Source organism: Salvelinus namaycush, chromosome 39, assembly GCF_016432855.1.
Source record: "Salvelinus namaycush isolate Seneca chromosome 39, SaNama_1.0, whole genome shotgun sequence".
NCBI classification, from domain to species: Eukaryota; Metazoa; Chordata; class Actinopteri; order Salmoniformes; family Salmonidae; genus Salvelinus; species Salvelinus namaycush.
Window position 1 is genome coordinate 17,367,874 of NC_052345.1, and position 19,288 is coordinate 17,387,161.

A 19,288-nucleotide genomic window follows, 5' to 3' on the forward strand; every position below is an offset into this window, starting at 1 on the left:
GACTGGCCAGTACAGATATATATATATATATATATTTGTTTACATAACCAAAAGGATAAAAAGAACAATGAACATTGCATTTGCACGTCTGAAATAGTGAGTAAAAGAAGTCTAAAGTAAGTCTGTAGCGTCATACCCACGAAGACTTGAGGCTGTAATCGCAGCCAAAGGTGCTTCAACAAAGTACTGAGTAAAGGGTCTGAATACTTATTTCTAAAAACCTGTTTTTGCTTTGTCATTAAGGGGTATTGTGTGTAGACTGATAAAAATAAAAATACATGTTTTAAATCAATTTTAGAGTAAGGCTGTAACGTAACAAAATGTAGAAAAAGTCAAAGGGTCTGAATACTTTCCAAATGAACGGTATATGGCTGCCGTATCACTCAGGTTGGTGCTACACATTGTGGTGGATAGGGTGAGTTCAGTTGCCTCCTATTACATTGCTAAGCACTTTGAGGCCTTGTAAGGAATGTCACACGTATAACCCAACTTCTATTTTCCTAATCATTTTAGTTTTGGTTTTATTGTTGTGTTAGAAACTTGGACTACTGAGGGAGGGTGGGAGGTTATATGTTATAACTGAAAATGTCAATATCTCTCACAAAAAAAAAAAAAAAACCTTCTATGGAGGCGGCATCCACCATGATGCGCTGCATCAGCACGGGCTCCGAGCCAAAGTCGAAGACGATGGTCTGGCGGAAGGTGCCGAAGATCTCGGTGCTGAAGCCCACCACCACCGTGTAGACGCAGTGGTCCATGCCGTTGTCGGCCGCCAGCGCCTCCTCGCCCGCCGTCCACTCCTGGCAGCCCTCGGCCGCCGCCTGCAGCCGCTGGGCGCCGGCATCGCCAACCGACACGGCCGTGATGGAGAAGTGGGGCCGGTGGGCGTCGTAGAGCAGGGCGATGCGGTACAGCTTCCTCACAGGCTGAGGGGGAGGGGCAGAAAGTGTGTAATCAGAGATAAAGGCTACTTTGCGTCACATGTGAGTGCTCTTTGGAAGCACTGTCAGTCAGTTACAGTCTAAGAGTATATCAATGGGTATATGAAAAAGTTGGCTTTTGAGAGTGAATGTTCAGACGCATAAGTACATGGTCTCCTGCTGTGGTGCTGGGAATGGGGGGGGGGAATAAAAAAGAAATACTACTTCTGTCAATGTTACAATTTTCTCCAACACACGACCTCTGCACAATTATTTTATGTGTTATGATAATGTCTTGATAAAGGTCGACATGACCAAAACGCCGGCAAAATCAACATGCAGAGCTTTCCTGTGCGTGGGAGCAGTCTTTATCAAAGATGCTTATACTGATATGGCCGTGTACGGCCTACAGATAACAGCCAGATGTTGATTTCAAATCAAAATCTACATGTGGTGCTTTTGGAAATATATTTATTTGAAACCATTGGTTGCATCTCAAACAGCACTCTATTCCCTATATACTGCTTTTGACCAAAAACCCTATGGGTCCTAGTCAAAAGTAGTGCACTATATAGAGAATAGGGTGCCATGTATAAGAAATAGGGTGGTATTTGGTGTGCTGACATTGAGTGAGACAGAGCCCCTGTTACCTTGCAGAACAGGGAGAAGGTCCAGGAGTGAGCTGATTTCTTGGTGGTGACAGTTACGGAGAGGTTGGAGCTGTGTTCCACGTTGACGCCGTCCAAATAGTCACTCAGCTACGGCAGGAACAGATCACAAGACCATTAATGCCAAGTTAAGGAGAGTTGAACAAAATAAAAGCCTGGCTAAAATGAGTACATAACAGCTAATATAATGTACATTTTAAAAAGGGCAGTTTATTTGAGATAAGACAAAATGAAAGAGTCAACGAGTCTAAAAATCTATATATGCTGAAAGTACAGCAGCACTGCATCTACACCTGTATCAGCCTCAAGGGCTCTGTCCCAATACAAGCATCTTTACTTCCTCCCCTCCTTGAAGTACTAATCCCTGATCTGACCACCTCTCAATTTGGGTTAGATCAGTGATTACTTCAAGGAAGGGAGCTCGTGTTAACGCATTTGAAGACCCAAGCAAACAGCTTCTCGGCCTATCCTCCACTCATTAAAATCCGTGATTACTTCCAGTAAGGGAGGGTGTATTTTAACAATAGTCTATTAAGGCCATAGATAAGTGACTAGACTAGGGTTAACTCACCACTTTCTCAGGGGAGAGAGAGTTCATCCACTTCTCGATGAGCGCCTCCATGTAGTTCTCGGTGAAGTGCTTGCTCTCCTGCTGCTGCTTGAGGCGGATGAGGCGCGAGGCGTAGCGCTTCTGCCACTCCATCAGCTCCTCCTGGGAGTGGGCCGACGTGCACTGGGCACCGTAGCGACACAGGCCCTGCTCCATGAACCTGGAGGAGCATGACGAGGACAACAGGACATTCAACCAGGTGGCGTCAACTTGTTACGTGGTTTTCATTTCCAATAGTGTCCGGGAAACCAACCCCCAAGGACCAAAAGCCAAAGGGCCTCACCCTCTGAACCAACACTGAAAAACTGTGTCAGCTAGGTAACAAGAGTTAATAAATGTTTATTGCTTGTAAAGCAAGCCCATGTTAGCAGCAGGTGGACATAACAGGTACAATAACAATGGCTTTAATTGTAGGCCACTCAATGTACAAATGTGACAAAGTGATTGCATACAACATGCCAATTACTTGTTAAACTAGTCTTGTAATATGTTATATGAACTATGGTCTTGCGTCACCGGTATAACAGTCAGCAACGCATGATAGCATTACCTTTTACACAGCGTGTACTCCTCACTGCTGGTAACTCCTCTAGGCGGGGGGCGAAACTGCCATCCATCCCGTACTTTTGACCACAAAGACATAACGGCATCAACAAAACATCCCGCTCACACAGTAAATAAGCACCTACATATGGACTTTGAATCAAGCTTTTGAGACTTGAGTCAAAGTGAAAATGAAATCCAATTCTAAAGGCTTGGTCTTTCGATATCCTGCGACCAGGCGTTAAATAAGAGCGTTCCTTTTCGAAGCAAGTCTGAGCATTGAGCCTGACTGTGTTGAGCACAAGCTGTGAAATCCAATTGACATATATAAAGGCATCCAAATATATTTTTTTTCCCGCGTGAGGACGACTTGCTCACCTTCCTCGTTGTCGTCTGTATATTCTGTAGCCATTTCGCCACGAATGGCCTGTGAGAGAAAGTATTGTATTCATAAGACAATAACATTTAATGTCCACTCAAACAATTAGTTGACCTTGAGTACTGCAACAGGTGATAAATCTGCAGTGTCATTCACTTTTAAATATAATCAATACTCATAGGCCAACATAAGGCAAGACCGCCTCACACTTACTTCAATTTCTGAGAGAAGCATTTTTAATCTAGTTAAGTCCTTTGTGACGATGCCGTTCTGAAGAAGATGAGAAGGTACAGGAAATACATTACAACACATACAATATCAGCAAGCATATCCAAAAGGATTTTAGACTATGTCAATTAAAGAGACTTCGCACAGTCACTGACCAATACAAAATATTCTTCGATACATAAATTCTCTGAATAACACATTTGTTCATCTCAAAACCATTCACAGGCTGGTCAAAATGGTTATGTGGATGCCGCTTATGATTCTTATACTTGATGCAGCAGCATGTTTGTTGCTCCCTGGTTCTAGTCAACTTGAGAACAAATAACTGGTTTCAAATCTATGCTTTTTGGTTGCCAGATAAGACACCAGAGTGTTCAGGCATCGCGTTTCACTGTTGAACGTTATCTGCTGTTGGGAGTTTAATTAAGGGACAGTATCCTCGTGTGAGAATCAAGCTTGTTTCCTGACACCAGAACAGGGCATCACACACTTAAAATAAATCACAAAATTGAAACGGTCACTTGGGCACTGCCTGTTAATCTAAAAAGGTATTGATATTTTAGGAATTACTTTTTTTCAAGTCAATTGAGATATGCAACACTAATATTTAGCTATTTTCTGACATTTACCCTCATGTAAAGAGGCTGGAGAATAACATAGCTACAAACCCTTAAAAGCATATCGATTCAACAGTCAACATGAACACTTCCTCTGTGCTGAGAGAACCTGCTTCATAAAAAACCCAGAGGACATTTCCTGGAAAAGTCAAAGGAACCAAATGTTCCAGCTGCTCTCAGAGCTAAATGGCTGTGTTTGTCTCCATAGATCAGTTATAGGAGGTGGAGGAAAAAGGAGGAAAAGGCAGAAGGAGAAAGAGGGGGAGGTAGAAAGGGGAGGGTGGAAAAGGAGGAGGTGGAAGAGGAGGAGAAAAAGGTGTGGGGGAAAATAACAGAGGGAGAAAGAGGAGGTGGTGAACTAGGAGGGTGAAAAAGATGGTGTAGGTGTTGAAGAGGCAGGGTTAACAGTGAAGTAAGGCCGGGAGCAAGTGTTACCAGAGGCTCCCCAAACAGGGACTTGGAGAGGAGGCCAGCCACTTCGTGCAGGCTGCCGTCCAGCAGCATGCAGCGCAGGCTGGCCTGAAACGACCCGTCTCCCTTGGCCAGCTCCTCGGCCAGAACTACAATAAACACACACAGGACGACAGGGAACGTTACTGTGCATGATCGCACCGCACTACATTGCATGGAACGTGTGCTCACTCCCATCACATCGAACTGCACTCTCTCCACCCAAGTCACATGACATGGGCATAGCTGCTGGACTGAGGCAGGCATGGTGTGGTAAAGTCCTGCGACACAGGGCTATGACCACCAATGTTATTCTAACTGCTTGTCTTGACATGGGCATAGCTAGCTACTGAAGCAGGCGTGCAGAAGTCCCGCTCCACACGGCTACGACAGCTGATGCTATGCAAACCACTTGTCTTGTAAGTTTTCACTAACTTGAGCCTGAACCTTAGCGCTGACATTTACCCAAACTGTTGACCTGTTTCTAACCCTAACATTTGTTTAGCATATCATCATGTCTAGAATGATTTTAATAGCAATGAAACTATCCGAGATGACTAATTGCAAATAAAAACTTAAGGTCTGTTGAGTAGGACTGTGTTATACTTATAGAGTTGGATAGAGGGCGTCTTTGCCGCAATCGCTCTGGGCAAATTCCAATCAGGGCTATATCCATTTTAAATATATATATTTTTTTTATATAGTTACATATCAGGCTATTATTTGACGATATCGTATCGTTTTAACAATATTTCAATACAAAATTTTGCGATAGTAGGCTGTACCTGCACCAAAACGCCAGTATTTTTCCTTCATAGCTTGTTTTCTATCTTGTTTTAATAGGGAGCCAATTTGTTTTCAGCACTTTTATTTCCCTAACGGATCAAAACTCGTTTTCTCATGCTCTCTCGTCTCTCTGCAGCTGACATAGGCTTAGCAATATATTTGGAACATCGACTCGCAATAAAATCATTGTATTCAAATCGCAATACATAGAGAATCAAAATACATATCATATCGGCACCTAAGTATTGTGATAACATCGTATCGTGAGGTACTTAGCAATTCCCAGCCCTGATTTTAAAGTAGTCAATGTCATCTTCTACAAGTTTTAAAATGGTGAAAGCACTCCATGGCACTGCCCATGCAAAAACAGGCTTTATGGCAAGTGCATCCTCTATCCAAGTCTATAGTTGGTATATGACTGTGTAACCTGGGGATGGGACTTCAATACAATGGGTTATGTCCTCGCTATGATAAGTACTCCACCAACTCACCATGTTTGCAGTCTTCATCTGCTTGATCATAGTTTTTCTGGTGGTAGAAAGAAAACAAGTAAACAGAAAGTCAAAGCAGCAGAATGACTGTCCTCGTAAAGATGGGTTTTATATGACAGAGGTCCTGACTGAGTCTTAGATAAGTGCCCAGAACTGATATCTTTGTTACTCAGAGCAGAGTCACTCGCAATATAATTATAGTACTTAAGCAGTCTCTATAATCATGAGGCTTAAGTAGTGCGGTATAATTTTAGTGCTAGGAGATAACAGTGCAGTTAGCAGCAGAGAAATGAAAGGAGGTGGGACCTTGGTTGTTTTATCTGGTTCTCAGAAAACAAATCCAAGTCAAGATGGGCTTATGAGACTTTACTTGAACACACTTAAATTCAAACCCATATGTGGGCCACACTGAGGGAGTGGGTACGGGTGTGGGCCGAAAGGTGTGCATCCCGGATCAGTCTGACGCCTCACCAGCTGTAGCAGGGCGGCTATCCTGTAGAGCAGGGCGCGGCTGCGGAGGGGGGTAACCGTGTCATTGGGGGGGTTGGATGCGGGGGTTCCAGGGCTGGGAGGGGCCGGGGGGCCGAGGGCCAGCAGCGCATCTGTGCAGTGGCTCACCGCCACCTCGTACTCCCGCCTGGCTAACGATCCGCTGGCTTCTTCACATGACTTCTCCGCTCTCCTGTCCGCCATGACTCAGGGACAGAATGTCTGGAGAGGGAGAGAGAGAGAAAAAGGCGTTTAAGTTGCACCTAGACACCGATCGTGGGTCAGTTTTAGCATTTTCCCCACTAATGGTAAAGGTAAGGATTGGGGGAGAGGAAGCTGAATCTAGATCTGTACCTAGTGGAAACTTCACCCCGGAGTGAGAGACAGGGGGGCAATGCTATTTCTGTGATGGGGTACTTGGGGTAGTGGGCTGGTAGGTCTATTTGTAGACACTTGCTTTGACGAGTTGAAATATCTTGGAATCCAGCTGTGTTGGTTCATAGACCTATATTCTCCTCACAGAGCTAAAAATAAGTAGTCACGTGTGGCACTACAAACCTAAGTTAGTCCTACTGGCGCCTAAGCTTGGGCGGTATACCTTATTTGGAAATAGCCATGGGATGTTTTTTTCAATACTGTTTAAACTATTTCTTAGATTTTTTATACATTTGAATATTTGCAGCTACCTTTTAAGTAAATACCTGCAGTCAACTTGTGCAATACGTTAGGATATAAAGATAGCATTCTTCATTTCACCCGTCACAATTCTTCATTATGAAGCTTACCGGTAGTCCCCAGTCACATGGTGTTTGTTTACAAGCACACAACTACGAGACCAGAGCCTTGTAAATTAATCTGTAGGGCAGCAATGCGCTCGTTGGCAATCTCTATGGGATTTTACATGTACTTGTTTGAATTGCTAACCTTCGGATTACAGAGGCTCAGTTGGGTTTGAACATTTGTGTTCAGTGCGAATATTACAGAATATCCCGGGATGGCTCAAGGTCGGTATGAAGGTATGACAATCTTACGCCGTCCCAGAAAGTTTGAGATCAGAGACAAAATCCCCATGTCGTTGCCTACTTGGGGCGTGCGGTCGTCACTGACGCTCGTTTAATGAGCAGGTCAGAGATGCAATTTGAGGACTACCGATCCTGTCTTCGAGCAGTCCCATACATTCCAATATTCTCAAACATGTTTGACAAAATCTGCAATGCTCTTGGAATGCGAGATGTGCAACGCCAAATGTTAAGAACGGTGAATAGTAATAGCCAATGAGAACTCGGCAGAGAAGTAGCCAGTGACATGATGACGTTGTTTTGCATCTGATGTGTAGACTCTCAAGCAGGAGATGACTACTAGTATGCATTTGTACTTGCCTTTAACCAAAGCTTCAAATCGTTACAGTTCTGAAGTTCACAATCAATGATATTCAATTCAAAAATGTTGGCTAGATAGATTTCAACTTTGTATGGCAAGGGTGAATGTCTGAAAACGTCTGAGGCTGCTTTGAGCCACAGCTCGTTCTAGCTAAGTTCAAAATCGAAATCACATCACATTGTTTTCCTCAAAACAGCGTGGTATCGAGAATCCTCACAACCAACTGAAGAATCTTGTACAGTGTGGCTCGTCTGTGGTGTGCCACATTGTTTAGTGCGCCATTACGTTGGCAAGACAAAAAAAGCTACAGGAAAGACAGTTGTTTAACGTGAAGCTCAGCGATGTTAGGATTTTGAAAGTGTCGGGTCTAGGGTACACCCGGCATTGCATAGGTGGTGTGCAATACTTACAATGCCACGGCATTCTAGGCTATGTATTCATCATTTCATAGTGGCAACAATTTTGTAAGTGATTAAAAGTTTAGGGTTCTCAAATATAGTAGTCAAATATTTTACACAGCTAGCACACCGGATTCAACTAGTCAACTAATCATCAAGCCTTTGAATAGGTGAATCAGGGGAGCTGGTTCAGGGGAGCAAACTCTTATTTACAATGACGACCTCCCCCGGCCAAACCCTAACCCGGACGATGCTGGGCCAATTGTGCGCCTCCCTATTGGACTCCCAATCACCGCCGGTTGTGATACAGCCTGGAATATGGTCAGAGAAAAAACGCTATGTGGGGTTCCCTGAAACAAGAACCACATCCTTTTTTGATGTCATAACAAATGTGCTGAGAGGCCGAGCAGTATTTCCTCCGTGGTAGTAGGTCTATATACAGGCTTAGTTGTTAACCAAGGCATTTCAATACATTTGACTCAATAATAAAAGCTCAAGTCAAATGACAAGCTTGTTTTAGGCAGGTTTTTCATAGTAACATATAGGCACCAAAAAGGCCCCATGGCCAATGCCACTCGAGTCGACTGGAGTTATCCATTTGCAGCGTTGAACCACAATTTGAATGATTAGCAAAGAAAGGACCCATCAACGGCACTTAATCAATAGAACAAATGTGTGCAGCTGCGGCATTGGGTACTAATGTATGCTGTCTACAGGTGACAAGTATTTCTGCACCTAATAAGCCTAAGCTATATGCACACAGGCAACAGGAGCATTGAGTGGACTACATTTGCCGTGCAAAAATGTACCCTAAATCAATTAGAAATAGCCTGTGTGTATAGCCTGTCCACCGGTGACACTTGAGTATTTCTGAACCTAATAGGCCTATATGCACAACTACAGGCAATAGGGCAGTCGAGTTCACTACTGGGCACTTGGGGCTGTTAACACTTGTGGTAGCGTCTGTCCTCTGCAGAGAGTGTGGTGTCCTCTAGCATTAATCACAGCACAGAGCTGAGCCTGGCCATGGCGTCCAGGGATTCAAGGGATACAGTGTCTCGAATAGAAACGCACGCTACCCTCCCGCAACAGAGTGCAATGACAAATAGCTGGAGGGGAGAAGGGGGCGACTAGCTGATGGGTAACAATCTGTTTTCATGCACTTTTCTAAATTGTACCTTTATTTACCTGGGCAAGTCAGTTAAGAACAAATTCTTATTTACAATGACGGCCTACCCCGGCCAAACCCGGACGACGCTGGGCCAATTGTACACCGCCCTACGGGACTCCCAATCACAGCTGGATGTGACACAGCCTGGATTCTAACCAGTGACTGTAGTGACAGCCAGACATTGGGAGGTACATGGAGGCCTAAATGTAAAACCTGACATGCAGTGTCTGTGGTGAGTGGTCGTCCCTGTTTGAGATAGCCTCTGCTTTGACTAAAAACAGAAAAGGCCTCCAGGTCCAAGGAGCAACTTAAAACAAACGCTCTATTTCTCCTTATCGGGGTTTGATATGGTTCTTTCATAGTGAAGAAACACTACGCCACAGCAGTTATATTTAAGTACAGTAGCCTATTACAACACCACCTCTACTTTAGCAGAAGTGGGGCTAGTCTTTGTTTATGACCATCATTGACTGAGCCAGCTCTCAGTGTAGGGTGTCCAATCAAAAATGCATATTTTGACCAATCGGTAAAATAATGTGTTAATTGTGTTTTTTATAGTCCAAACCTCCTCATAATCCGTTCAACTGTTATTGGAGTTTTAACCCTTGTGTCCTAGGGTGACTAAATCAATGGAGGCCAGAAGAAAAGTGGTAAAAACAAAATTGCATTGTGTCAGCTAGGCTGGATGGTGTGCGAGAAATAAGGCAAACTGACAGGCTCACTGTTGAACTCGTCATCTTTCTTCTCAAATCCGGAGGATATGAAACGAGGCAAGATAGATATCGAATTTGAGACATGATATGTAGCATTGCCCAACTTTTTGGATATAATGTTAATGATATGTTAGAGAAAGACCAACTGAACAATTCTGAACTTGAAGAATCAGATTTGTCTTGGTATACAATAAGGAAGCACATTTTCACCCACTTTGCACAAAGTGGGTGGACACCCCACTCAGTGTCTAATGTAGAGTTTCCACAAAGTGAATCACACATTTCAATTCCCTCACGATGACCAAGATGAGTGTATAAGCTAGGTTGCTTAGGCTATATTTTAGTCATGCCATAGTCCTAGCCTAAACCAACACCAAGGCCATCCCCCAGAACTTGTGTGTAACATTATCTTTTAAGGAATACCTCAGATACCGCCAAGGTTCAGAGGCAGGTTACCAAAGTATTCAAAGCATTTTAGGAAATGCTACAACTACTGTTGTGGAAATACCACTCACAGCACGTTGGAATGAAAATACATATTTGATGGCCCAAATATAGGCCAACACTTTTTGTTTGGCATCTTTAAGTCTATTAGCTTGAACTTTTTTACTATTATGGATTGGTCAATAGACAAGAAATTGAGACAGCCAAGTACATGACATGAGCATGCTATGGCAGTTTGTAAGAGCAAAATGACAACCATGTGGCTTGCAAGTAATGGCCAGAAGAGTCATTAATTATATTTGACTGTCAAATGAAACGCATTATTTCAAATAAACAAAGATGAATGAAAGGGCGACATTTGTAGGCTGTTAGCTAGCTAGTTACTACATCGCTATGGTTTAGCTAGTGCTTACCTAATGGCAAGTTTGATCAAAACACAATGCCCTACTCGGCATGATCGCTCCAAAAAAAGGCACTCCTATAGACTAATACAAATATAAAAAGAGTCTATTTTGAGATTCAAAAAGAGTCTATTTTGAGATAACGGGTCAGTTAATAATAAATGTACCGTGTCTGTTGGCGAGCCACTATTGTTAACTAGTAACTTGTCCCTCGTCGGTATTAGCTAAAACAACACCGTAGAAGCACCGTTAACTGTGGCTGGCTTCGAGTTCGCTCGCATGTTTGGTGGGACCACAGTGCAATAGTCGTGTGGCGTGATCTAGTTAGTTAGCTCACATTAGCTTGTATCAAGCCATTCAGCTATCTATTGTGACATATTGGTGTGCAACATGATTAAATATAGGAGGAATTTGAACCATGGAAATGTATTGCTTCTAACCTTAAAAACAAAGAAATTAGATTAGCAAATCGTTTTGCTAGCTAGGTGGGCTAACAATAATTTTGTGATAAGACTGTAGACTCACTGAGCGATAGTAGCCAATACCATTGCATTGGCACAATTTACAACAATATTACGAGAAAAAACATAAAACAGTTCCATAATAATTGTCGTTGAATTCATCATGAGCACATAGTGAGAAAATGGTGCTGTCGACAGCAGTTTGCACGTCAGCCAAAATAGGGCCCTTCGCGTTGGCTTTGGCACCAAACTAGCATGCTAACGTTAGCCATCTGGCTAGCATGCTGACCAAAACGTATGCAGAATGGATACACAACTAACGTTTCCGAGCTATCGTTAGCGATATTGCCCGGGCCTGTAATTTTGGCTCGGTTTTTAGACGTATAGAAGTGACATGACATTATATTGTGGACTCGGCATGAATTGTATACCTTCATTACTCTCAGAATGTGTTACAGACGGGAGTCAAGTCGGTGTCCTTGCCACTGAAAAAGACAACTGAAAGGACTGAAAATAGGAAGTCTACACTTACCTAGCTTTACTTTCTACGCCATCTTGGATCCACTTGTCAGCCCATCGCAAAGGATAGTGGGATATAGCTCATCTGAAGGTTGAGGGGATTTGGGTCTTTTTGGTGTAGGTTGGGGTTTGACCATTGTAAACTCCTAACCAAGTCATATACCAGTCTTTATAGCAAGTCATTATCCCAGTTTTCATACATTTCCCTAGATAATTGCATAAACCAGTTTCCAGGTTTCACCTAGCTGAGCACTGTAAATTATATAACAATATTACATCAATAAAACATTCTGTGTAGTATTTTGTCCACCTCATATAGGCTACTATCTGGACAATTTTCAGAGATATTTTGATGTATAGATGATTTGGATAATTAAAACAATAGAAAGGTCATGTTTAATCGTACATAACTACATTTGAATTTTATTTCTACATAATATCCCATTGTCTTTGCTTTTATATAACTGCTATATTTGTATTTTCATATGGATCTAACTACACAGTAAGGTAGAAATTGTCAATATAATACATAAGCTCACAAAATAAGTCTTGATTTAGTGTCAGCTGTGCATCCTGTAACATTTACAGTCATCACTAGATAGCTACAGAGGATCCAAAACCTTTCAAACCAACAACAAAAAGCTGCATCTGTCAGGTTTGCCTTTCACAGCTTTTAAACAAGTATTCTTAACTTGATCTGACAACAGTTAAAACGCCGTAACAATCACATTTTCTGTTACAATACTCAACAAAATAATATCCATTATGCCATGTGAGAATAGTTTGTTTACATTGCGAAGTAGACATTAAAAAAAGACGTCAAGAACTCACAGCAAATGTTTTAATACAGCAAGTTGCAAATGCTTTAACACTAAATCCCTTATGACGGTTACATGTAAAAGAGAGTTGGAACAGGAGATAAAACATTTACAGCGTATGCCCCTCTGTGGTCTAGGTTCTAGAACAAAGTACATGCCCAAATTGTGGTAGATAAATTGGGAGACCACTCTAAACAGTGTAATTCGTATTACATCAGTGGGACGAGAGATATGACCACTCTAAACAGTGTAGTTTATATTACATCAGTGGGACGAGACATATGGCCGTAAGACTTGTTTATTGTAAATGCTTCAACTTTGCGTGTGGTATGTGGTATTTGTTATTCCAAAAATGTGGGCAGTTGACATTGGAATAACAGTTCATTCATCAATGTAAATTCAGAAAAACTCAATAAAGTAAAGAAGGAAAAAAAAGAAAACAATGCACTCGGTCCTCATCACTGCAGGTTGTGTATCATCTCCTCTTTGGCGATGAGATGTGTGGTTTTGTTGACCAGGGACATGAGGGAGTTCAGTTTGTGGGACCAGTCGTTGAGCAGGTCGTTGGGGTCCTTCGGCCTCTGGAAGTTGATGATCCCGGCTAGCCTGTCCACCTTGGCGTAGATGGTCTTGTTCACCACCAGGTTGGAGAGGAACTCCTCAGACTCCTGCAAGAGATATTAGAGATGTTAGAATCGGTGTCTTCAAAGACCATCAATAACAAAATCACACATTTCATTTAGGGTACTATAGTACTTCTATAGATAACTCAACAAAAAAATGTTTTTCACACTCCAATATCAAGTTGAGAATATGGATTGAGCTCAACTGTCGACCACTCAGCGAAAATTAAGTTGCCACGAGTAGCGCCGCGCATATATTGCAATGAGCGAGATGCAAGACCTCGCTTTCACACAGTATCTGCGCATGGGTTCTCTTCACACCGTTACAGGGTGGTAGCAATGGGACCAAAACAGCGGAGAAGTTTAGCCTTGCACTTAAAATGCTTAAGTTATTGCGGAAATTGACCCACTATGCTGTTTACTTTGTACATTACATCATATCTCTAAGTCTACCTTTGATTTGACCTTTAAGGTATATAAATCTGTAGTTTAGTATTTTATTAGGATTCCCATTAGCTACTGCTAAAGCAGCAGCTACTCTTCCTGGGGTCCAGACAAAAGAGAAAACATGACATAATACATAACATTAGCAGACAAGTACAGCACAGTGACAGAACTACATATATTTAAAATAAGAATATACGCTTTCATACATTCCTTTGCTCTACTGTTACAATTGCTTTGTCTCAGCCGGTTCTGACTTCCTAATCTCACAGCATCTGTTGTTCTGTAAACACCAGAGGTAATCTCACAACATCAGGAACCATCCGTGTCCTTGGTTATTGCCTAAGCATTTCGTTGGACGGTGTATCCCGTACATACGAACAACAAAACTTGACGTCAATACCGCGCATAATCATGCAATTCATAGATGCTATTGAATGCAAGTGCAACGCAAGAAAACAGAAATGCAACAATCGTATGAAGTTTCAGCGAAGTCGTTCACTCCTGTTCAGTTCCCCTGGCGTGAACAGAGACGCATCATACGGAGCTGCAGTTTAAACCTTATTTTGGAGGGAAAACTATCCTTTAAGGCTGCATTCATTAGGGTTGAGGACCAGTAAGAATTCCATCCCCTGCCAAAAATGTAACAGATGTAAAGAGTAGATTGGTGGTGCTTACATCTATGGAGAGGTCCAGGAGGCCAGCCATCCTCTTCATTGTGATCCTTGTGTAATATTTGGCCATAATTCTTATATTCTAAAGGAGAGATTAAGAAAAACACAAAAATAAGCAACGGTGCAACATAACATAGCTGGAATCAAAAATACCAATTACGTGAAAGTATTCTAGATGGGAAAGGGACGTTCCCAGATCATTTTTCAGCAACCATGTTCCAACGAGACAGCATTGTGATCCCACCACAGACCCTTTGATAAAACAAACTATCCCACTAAAGTAATTGTGATATTCTATCTATAGATATTCCATGAAAGCAGTTCCATAAATTACTTACGTGCTCCACCACTCTATTCTTGAGGTCCTTCCACCTCTTTTCGCCCTCCTCTGAGCAGTTGAAAACGTCGGTGGCCGGGCTGTCGGGGGAGCCCTCCCTCAGCTCCTTCCCATAATCCTCCACCAGGGAGGCCCAACGCATCAGCTCCATGGTGGTGAACTGCTTCAGGAGGTCCCTGGACGGAGAGGTAAGAGGGAAACCATGATGAGACGAACCACAGCACGGCAATAGCACCAGAGTTTAGCCTAGGTTTCACCGTACCACAAAGATCAAGCATATGCAGTTGGTAGCTTAGCTAGGTTTCACCACTGGGAATTGGCTAGGTTATATGGTACCTTGGCGAATATATAGTTAATTACTGTGTTACAGAATTGGATGATGAGGAATATTGTGAAACAGTATTGAATGCTAAGATTATTACGAATGAATCATCTCGAGGTTACATTCTTCTGATGAGGAATATTTGGGCATTGCTGATGAGAAATAATGTGTTATACCATTGAAGATTTTAAGGAATGAACCATCGAAGCTAGATTACATTCTGGTATTTGAGGGGAGAAATTAAAGCACCGGAATATAATGCAATTTAATGTCTTACTTGTATTTGGGTATTTCTTCCAATTTCTTGTCTTCGTTGATTCTGTGCACCAGGTCGGACTGCTCGTTGTCGTAGGGAGCCAGTATCACGTACAGAACAACACTTTTCAGGGCCTGGAACAGGAAAGAACATTAGCGTTGTATTGTTATGTATTTTAAAGGTGTAATCTGTAACGTCTTAGTCCCCTGTGAAGGCAGACCCAATCTTAGTTCTATTTACGCCAATCAGTGTGCAGTACACTCACTAACACCCTCTCCAACTAAGTCCTGCTGCCAGAGCAATATTTTTCTCAGAAACAAAAAATGTACAGCTGAAGCCTAAAAGAAAAACAGTCTTCTGAGACCAGTGTTTACCTGTTGCCATTTGGAGCTATCCTCCAGAATGCAGGGGGTATCGTAGATGGCACGGTAGTGTTTGCAGATGGACAAGTAGGATCCCTCGTGCTGGTCTACTTGGATCATCAGATTATAATACTTCAGCTTAGACTCCTAAGGAAAAATAATGAGGTAAATGGTTAAAAATATTGCAGCTTGGTTCTTAACTGCTATGTTTCTTCATCAGGAGCAGCGTAGACAGCCAAAACAAACAGTCATTTTTTCCAAACAGCCGAAAAGAAAAATCTGACTTCAATATTTTGCCAGAAATAAATATTGTTTTCTGTCAAACTGTTCCGAAATAGGAAATGAAAGTGAACGTTTTGATTGGAACATTGAATGTTTAGGTAGTTCCTCCTCCACCCCAATAGACAAAACCACAAATGGAACCCTATTCCCTACATAGCATACCCAGACCCCTATGGGCCCTGGTCAAAAGCAATGCACTTTATAGAGAACAGGGTGCCATTTGGGAGGGAGGCCATATCATAACACCCAGCCTGAATAAACTCTTTGGCTTTCCTCTTTTCTCTCACCTCAGTGCCATCCTCTGTAAAGAACTTGGTGTTGATCTTCTTGCTGATGATCTGGGTGCGGATGTAGTCCTTGACAGCGATGCACAGCCTCATTTGCTCCAGGATGAACTCCACCTTCTCTTTCTTCTCCATGGAGCCGTATGTCTCCACCTGTAGGGTGAAAGAGTGCATGTTGTCAGAGCCCTGGGTCATGTTCATTAGGGCATATCGTAGCAAAACGTTTCTCATTCGGCAAGTTCAGTTAATACCCCTCCCATTTCGTGCCTACTGAACACGGCCCAGCTGTGCAACACCATAGCCTGGACCGGGAGAAGAATGGTTTGTGAACAACTGTTGTAGTGGTCCTGCCCTCAATAAGGACTGATGGAGGGCACAACACTTCACAGATACAAGATTTTATTTAGATTATTTATGGTGTCTCAGCCAACTTTCACTGAAATGATGAAAAGGGAAATTTCGCAGTTTTCAACTTCATATTCATCATCTCCAGCACCACCCCAACATATGTGAAAATGGCGAGTTTCTATGTTTTGTAGTAAAAAATATGGAAGAAAAGTGTTTCCAATGACAATGCCTACTCATAATTGGTTAAAATCACACGATGCACACCAATGATGTCATTGGAAACACTTTTCTTCCATCTTTTGTACTACAAAACAAAGAAACTTGCCATTTTCACATATGTTGATGTCGGGGTGGTGCTGGAGATGATGAATATGAAGTTGACATTTAAAAAATATATATATTTGATGTCAAGGGGATTTGGCCGCCAGTTTGAGTTCTGCACTTGTGTCTGAAGATTCAGTCCAGTAAGTCAAATAGCTTCATGCAACATGGATGGTTGAAACCTCATACCTCCAGTCTCAGAAATTGTGAAAACTGCCAAGGAATGCCAGCGAAAGCCCCTTACCTGCAGCTCTTGGAGGATTGCTGCGGCCTCTTTGACCTCGCCATGCTGCTCCTTGATGTTGGCCAATGTTTTGGTCAGCCTGGCCCGCTCAATCTCCACATAGATCTGAGTGAGGGAAACAAAGACGTTAGCGCATTTGAATTGCATGGAGACATGACTTGAACCCACAAAAGTAAAATATTTGTTTTATGCCATCTGAATATGCATGATTGGTGATATCATCTTAATGTCATTTTAGGATGATCCAAGTAAGGATAATCAGAGAAAGTTCATGACACCACGTACCTTGCCAGCGGTCACTGTGCGTAGTGTGTCAATGAGTCTCAGCTTAACGGTCAGGTCGGTCACGGTATCTACATACTTGTAACATTCTTGCACCATCTTAGCAACTGCCTGAGAAGAGAAGCAAAGCAAAAGAGAAGGTTATATATCGAAAGAGCTAATATCAGGCAACACTTTACTTTGTCTTGGAACACATAAAATGACACGAAGAAAACATTGTTTTGATGGCAAAGCACCTTAACCTACTGGTGCATACCTGGGGTGTATTCACGATAAACCAAATGTTGGCAAACAGAACAAAAACGAGGGACCTACATTCAATTTGTCCAACATAAATGTCTGTTGCGTTGCAAGCCATTTTCTATTGCAAAACGTTTTGGCAACTGCTTGCACTAATTAATACACCCCTGCCTCAAATGTTTTACCTTCTCTTAGTATCCCTTCAAAGAAGGAGCCCCAACTCTCACCCCTTTGAGCTGACTCCTCCTTTTAGAGAGCAGCATGATGTTTTCATTTAGGGCGTCCATGTCCTTCGCTTCATAGCACATCTGCACAACGGCCACCAGGATTCTGGAGGTTGACACCATGTCAGAAGCCTGTGCGGATGGATAAAAAGAGGACAATGTCACTCACAAAGATAGCTATGTGATTAGTGGAGGAGTATGATCATTTATATAGTTTAATCTCAATGGAGTATGATGTTTAATTAGAAATAAATGAATGAATTCACGCTCACAGTCCTCGTTTGCTTCTCCAGCGACAAGAGGCTTTCAACTGCCTCCTGCAGCCTACCTTCCTAGAAAAGCAGAGCAGATCAATCCTACAGTCAGGACAAATGACAGACAATTCTTACAAAGATCCATTTAAAATGACCACACATGATCAAATTATGAGATGGATGACCAAAAATACTAATGAAAATTGTATCATCCATAATGTCATTGCTGATCAGTCTGATTTGGGAAAGCCAAAGATGTCAACAAATTTCTGTCAGCTTTGACACATGATTAAAACTGAAAAACTTCACTAGCAAGCTATAACGTTAGTATATTTCTAACTAAAAGTAAAGGGGTCTTCGAAAAACAATAACTGTGGTACCTACGTTAGTAGTTGGTTGATAAATTAGTATACAATCGACCAAACCGGCTAGTAAGCATAACATAACACCAAGAGCGAAGATACTGTACTAGTAGAGTCTGTAGGTAACGTTAACGAGAGAAGTTACCTGACGAAAACAATTACTGTAGCTAACGTTACCTAGCTAACTAAGAGATGTATAACTTACCTTACAAGTACATCGACTCAATATTTGTGATACTTTGTTGCAATACTGTTGCAATGTTGCCTATTATTACAAACAGCCCTTTATTTGCTAACAAGCTAGCTAGCCATTCTGCTAACATTCGTGATGCACCATGACTCAGCCAGCGCTGGCCTCATTCATACTCAACTTACTTTTGCCATTTCAGCACACTCCGGTAGACGTGTATCTACAGTTGAACTGTAGTCAACCTCCATCTTCACAAGCTTGCCATCTGATCTTTCTGATCGCTCCACCTCTGCAGACATGTTTTCCGACATCGTAAGCTGAATACTACGGCGAATTTACAAGTGAAATTTCTGCTAAGCGCTAACTGCTGCTAGCCCGCTGCAGTTGTGTCAAAACTACAGGAAGTGAAGGAAAACCGGCCAATCACAATGAACTGCAAAGGCCACCTAGGCTGCCAGAAGGACCCAGAGAAGGACCATAAAAAATTGTTGTTATTTGTGTCAGACGTTTTGACAGTCAATCTTTACTTATTCACACAGCATCCCTCTCTCTCAACTTAACCTTTCCAGCTGTCCTCACTGATATTGTTTAATATTTTTTTCCATTAATAGGTTGTTGATGGGAGGAAACTGTGCTCAGGGTGAAACGTTATAATTTCCAGAATTATTTTCTAGGTTATTCTGGTATCTTTTTTTAAAGCATTAAAATAGTGGGCCAATAACAAAAAGACCCCTGTCTCTGTGAAGGAGGCAT

The 19,288-nt window shown here is 42.2% G+C and overlaps 2 protein-coding genes across 3 annotated transcripts in view; both read right to left on the minus strand.

The window, feature by feature from the left end:
* LOC120032877 (probable helicase with zinc finger domain) overlaps window positions 1-11,721 on the minus strand; it is a 59,420-nt gene extending 47,699 nt beyond the window's left edge. The window contains exons 1-10 of one of the 2 annotated variants that reach the window (XM_038979100.1): window positions 11,682-11,721; window positions 6,164-6,403; window positions 5,693-5,729; window positions 4,401-4,525; window positions 3,334-3,390; window positions 3,120-3,168; window positions 2,749-2,821; window positions 2,160-2,358; window positions 1,571-1,678; window positions 620-926 (exon numbers count right to left, since the gene is read on the minus strand). In XM_038979100.1, the coding sequence (XP_038835028.1) occupies window positions 620-926; window positions 1,571-1,678; window positions 2,160-2,358; window positions 2,749-2,821; window positions 3,120-3,168; window positions 3,334-3,390; window positions 4,401-4,525; window positions 5,693-5,729; window positions 6,164-6,385 (1,177 nt within the window). In that variant the 5' untranslated portion in view covers window positions 6,386-6,403; window positions 11,682-11,721. Of the gene's footprint in view, window positions 1-619; window positions 927-1,570; window positions 1,679-2,159; window positions 2,359-2,748; window positions 2,822-3,119; window positions 3,169-3,333; window positions 3,391-4,400; window positions 4,526-5,692; window positions 5,730-6,163; window positions 6,404-11,681 lie in introns of those variants that run through there. The other variant, XM_038979101.1, reaches the window with a different exon arrangement.
* Window positions 11,722-12,495: 774 nt separating this feature from the next.
* LOC120032916 (26S proteasome non-ATPase regulatory subunit 12) lies at window positions 12,496-18,846 on the minus strand. Its single transcript, XM_038979178.1, has 11 exons — window positions 18,721-18,846; window positions 18,002-18,061; window positions 17,733-17,861; window positions 17,269-17,376; window positions 16,984-17,088; window positions 16,074-16,223; window positions 15,517-15,651; window positions 15,164-15,276; window positions 14,566-14,740; window positions 14,232-14,309; window positions 12,496-13,154 (listed from the first exon to the last, which is right to left on the minus strand). Exons 1-11 carry the CDS (start codon window positions 18,844-18,846, stop codon window positions 12,945-12,947), a joined length of 1,389 nt encoding a protein of 462 aa, XP_038835106.1. The 3' UTR covers window positions 12,496-12,944.
* Between the last annotated feature and the right edge of the window lie 442 nt (window positions 18,847-19,288).

Excerpts from the sequence above, each read along its gene's own strand:
- LOC120032916 (XM_038979178.1), bottom strand. The coding sequence starts at position 18,846 with ATGTCGGAAAACATGTCTGCAGAGGTGGAGCGATCAGAAAGATCAGAT. Across the intron at positions 17,377-17,732 it reads GGAGGAGTCAGCTCAAAGGG|GCAGTTGCTAAGATGGTGCA; the intron begins GTGAGAGTTGGG and ends TTCTCTTCTCAG. Across the intron at positions 16,224-16,983 it reads CAATCCTCCAAGAGCTGCAG|GTGGAGACATACGGCTCCAT; the intron begins GTAAGGGGCTTT and ends TTCACCCTACAG.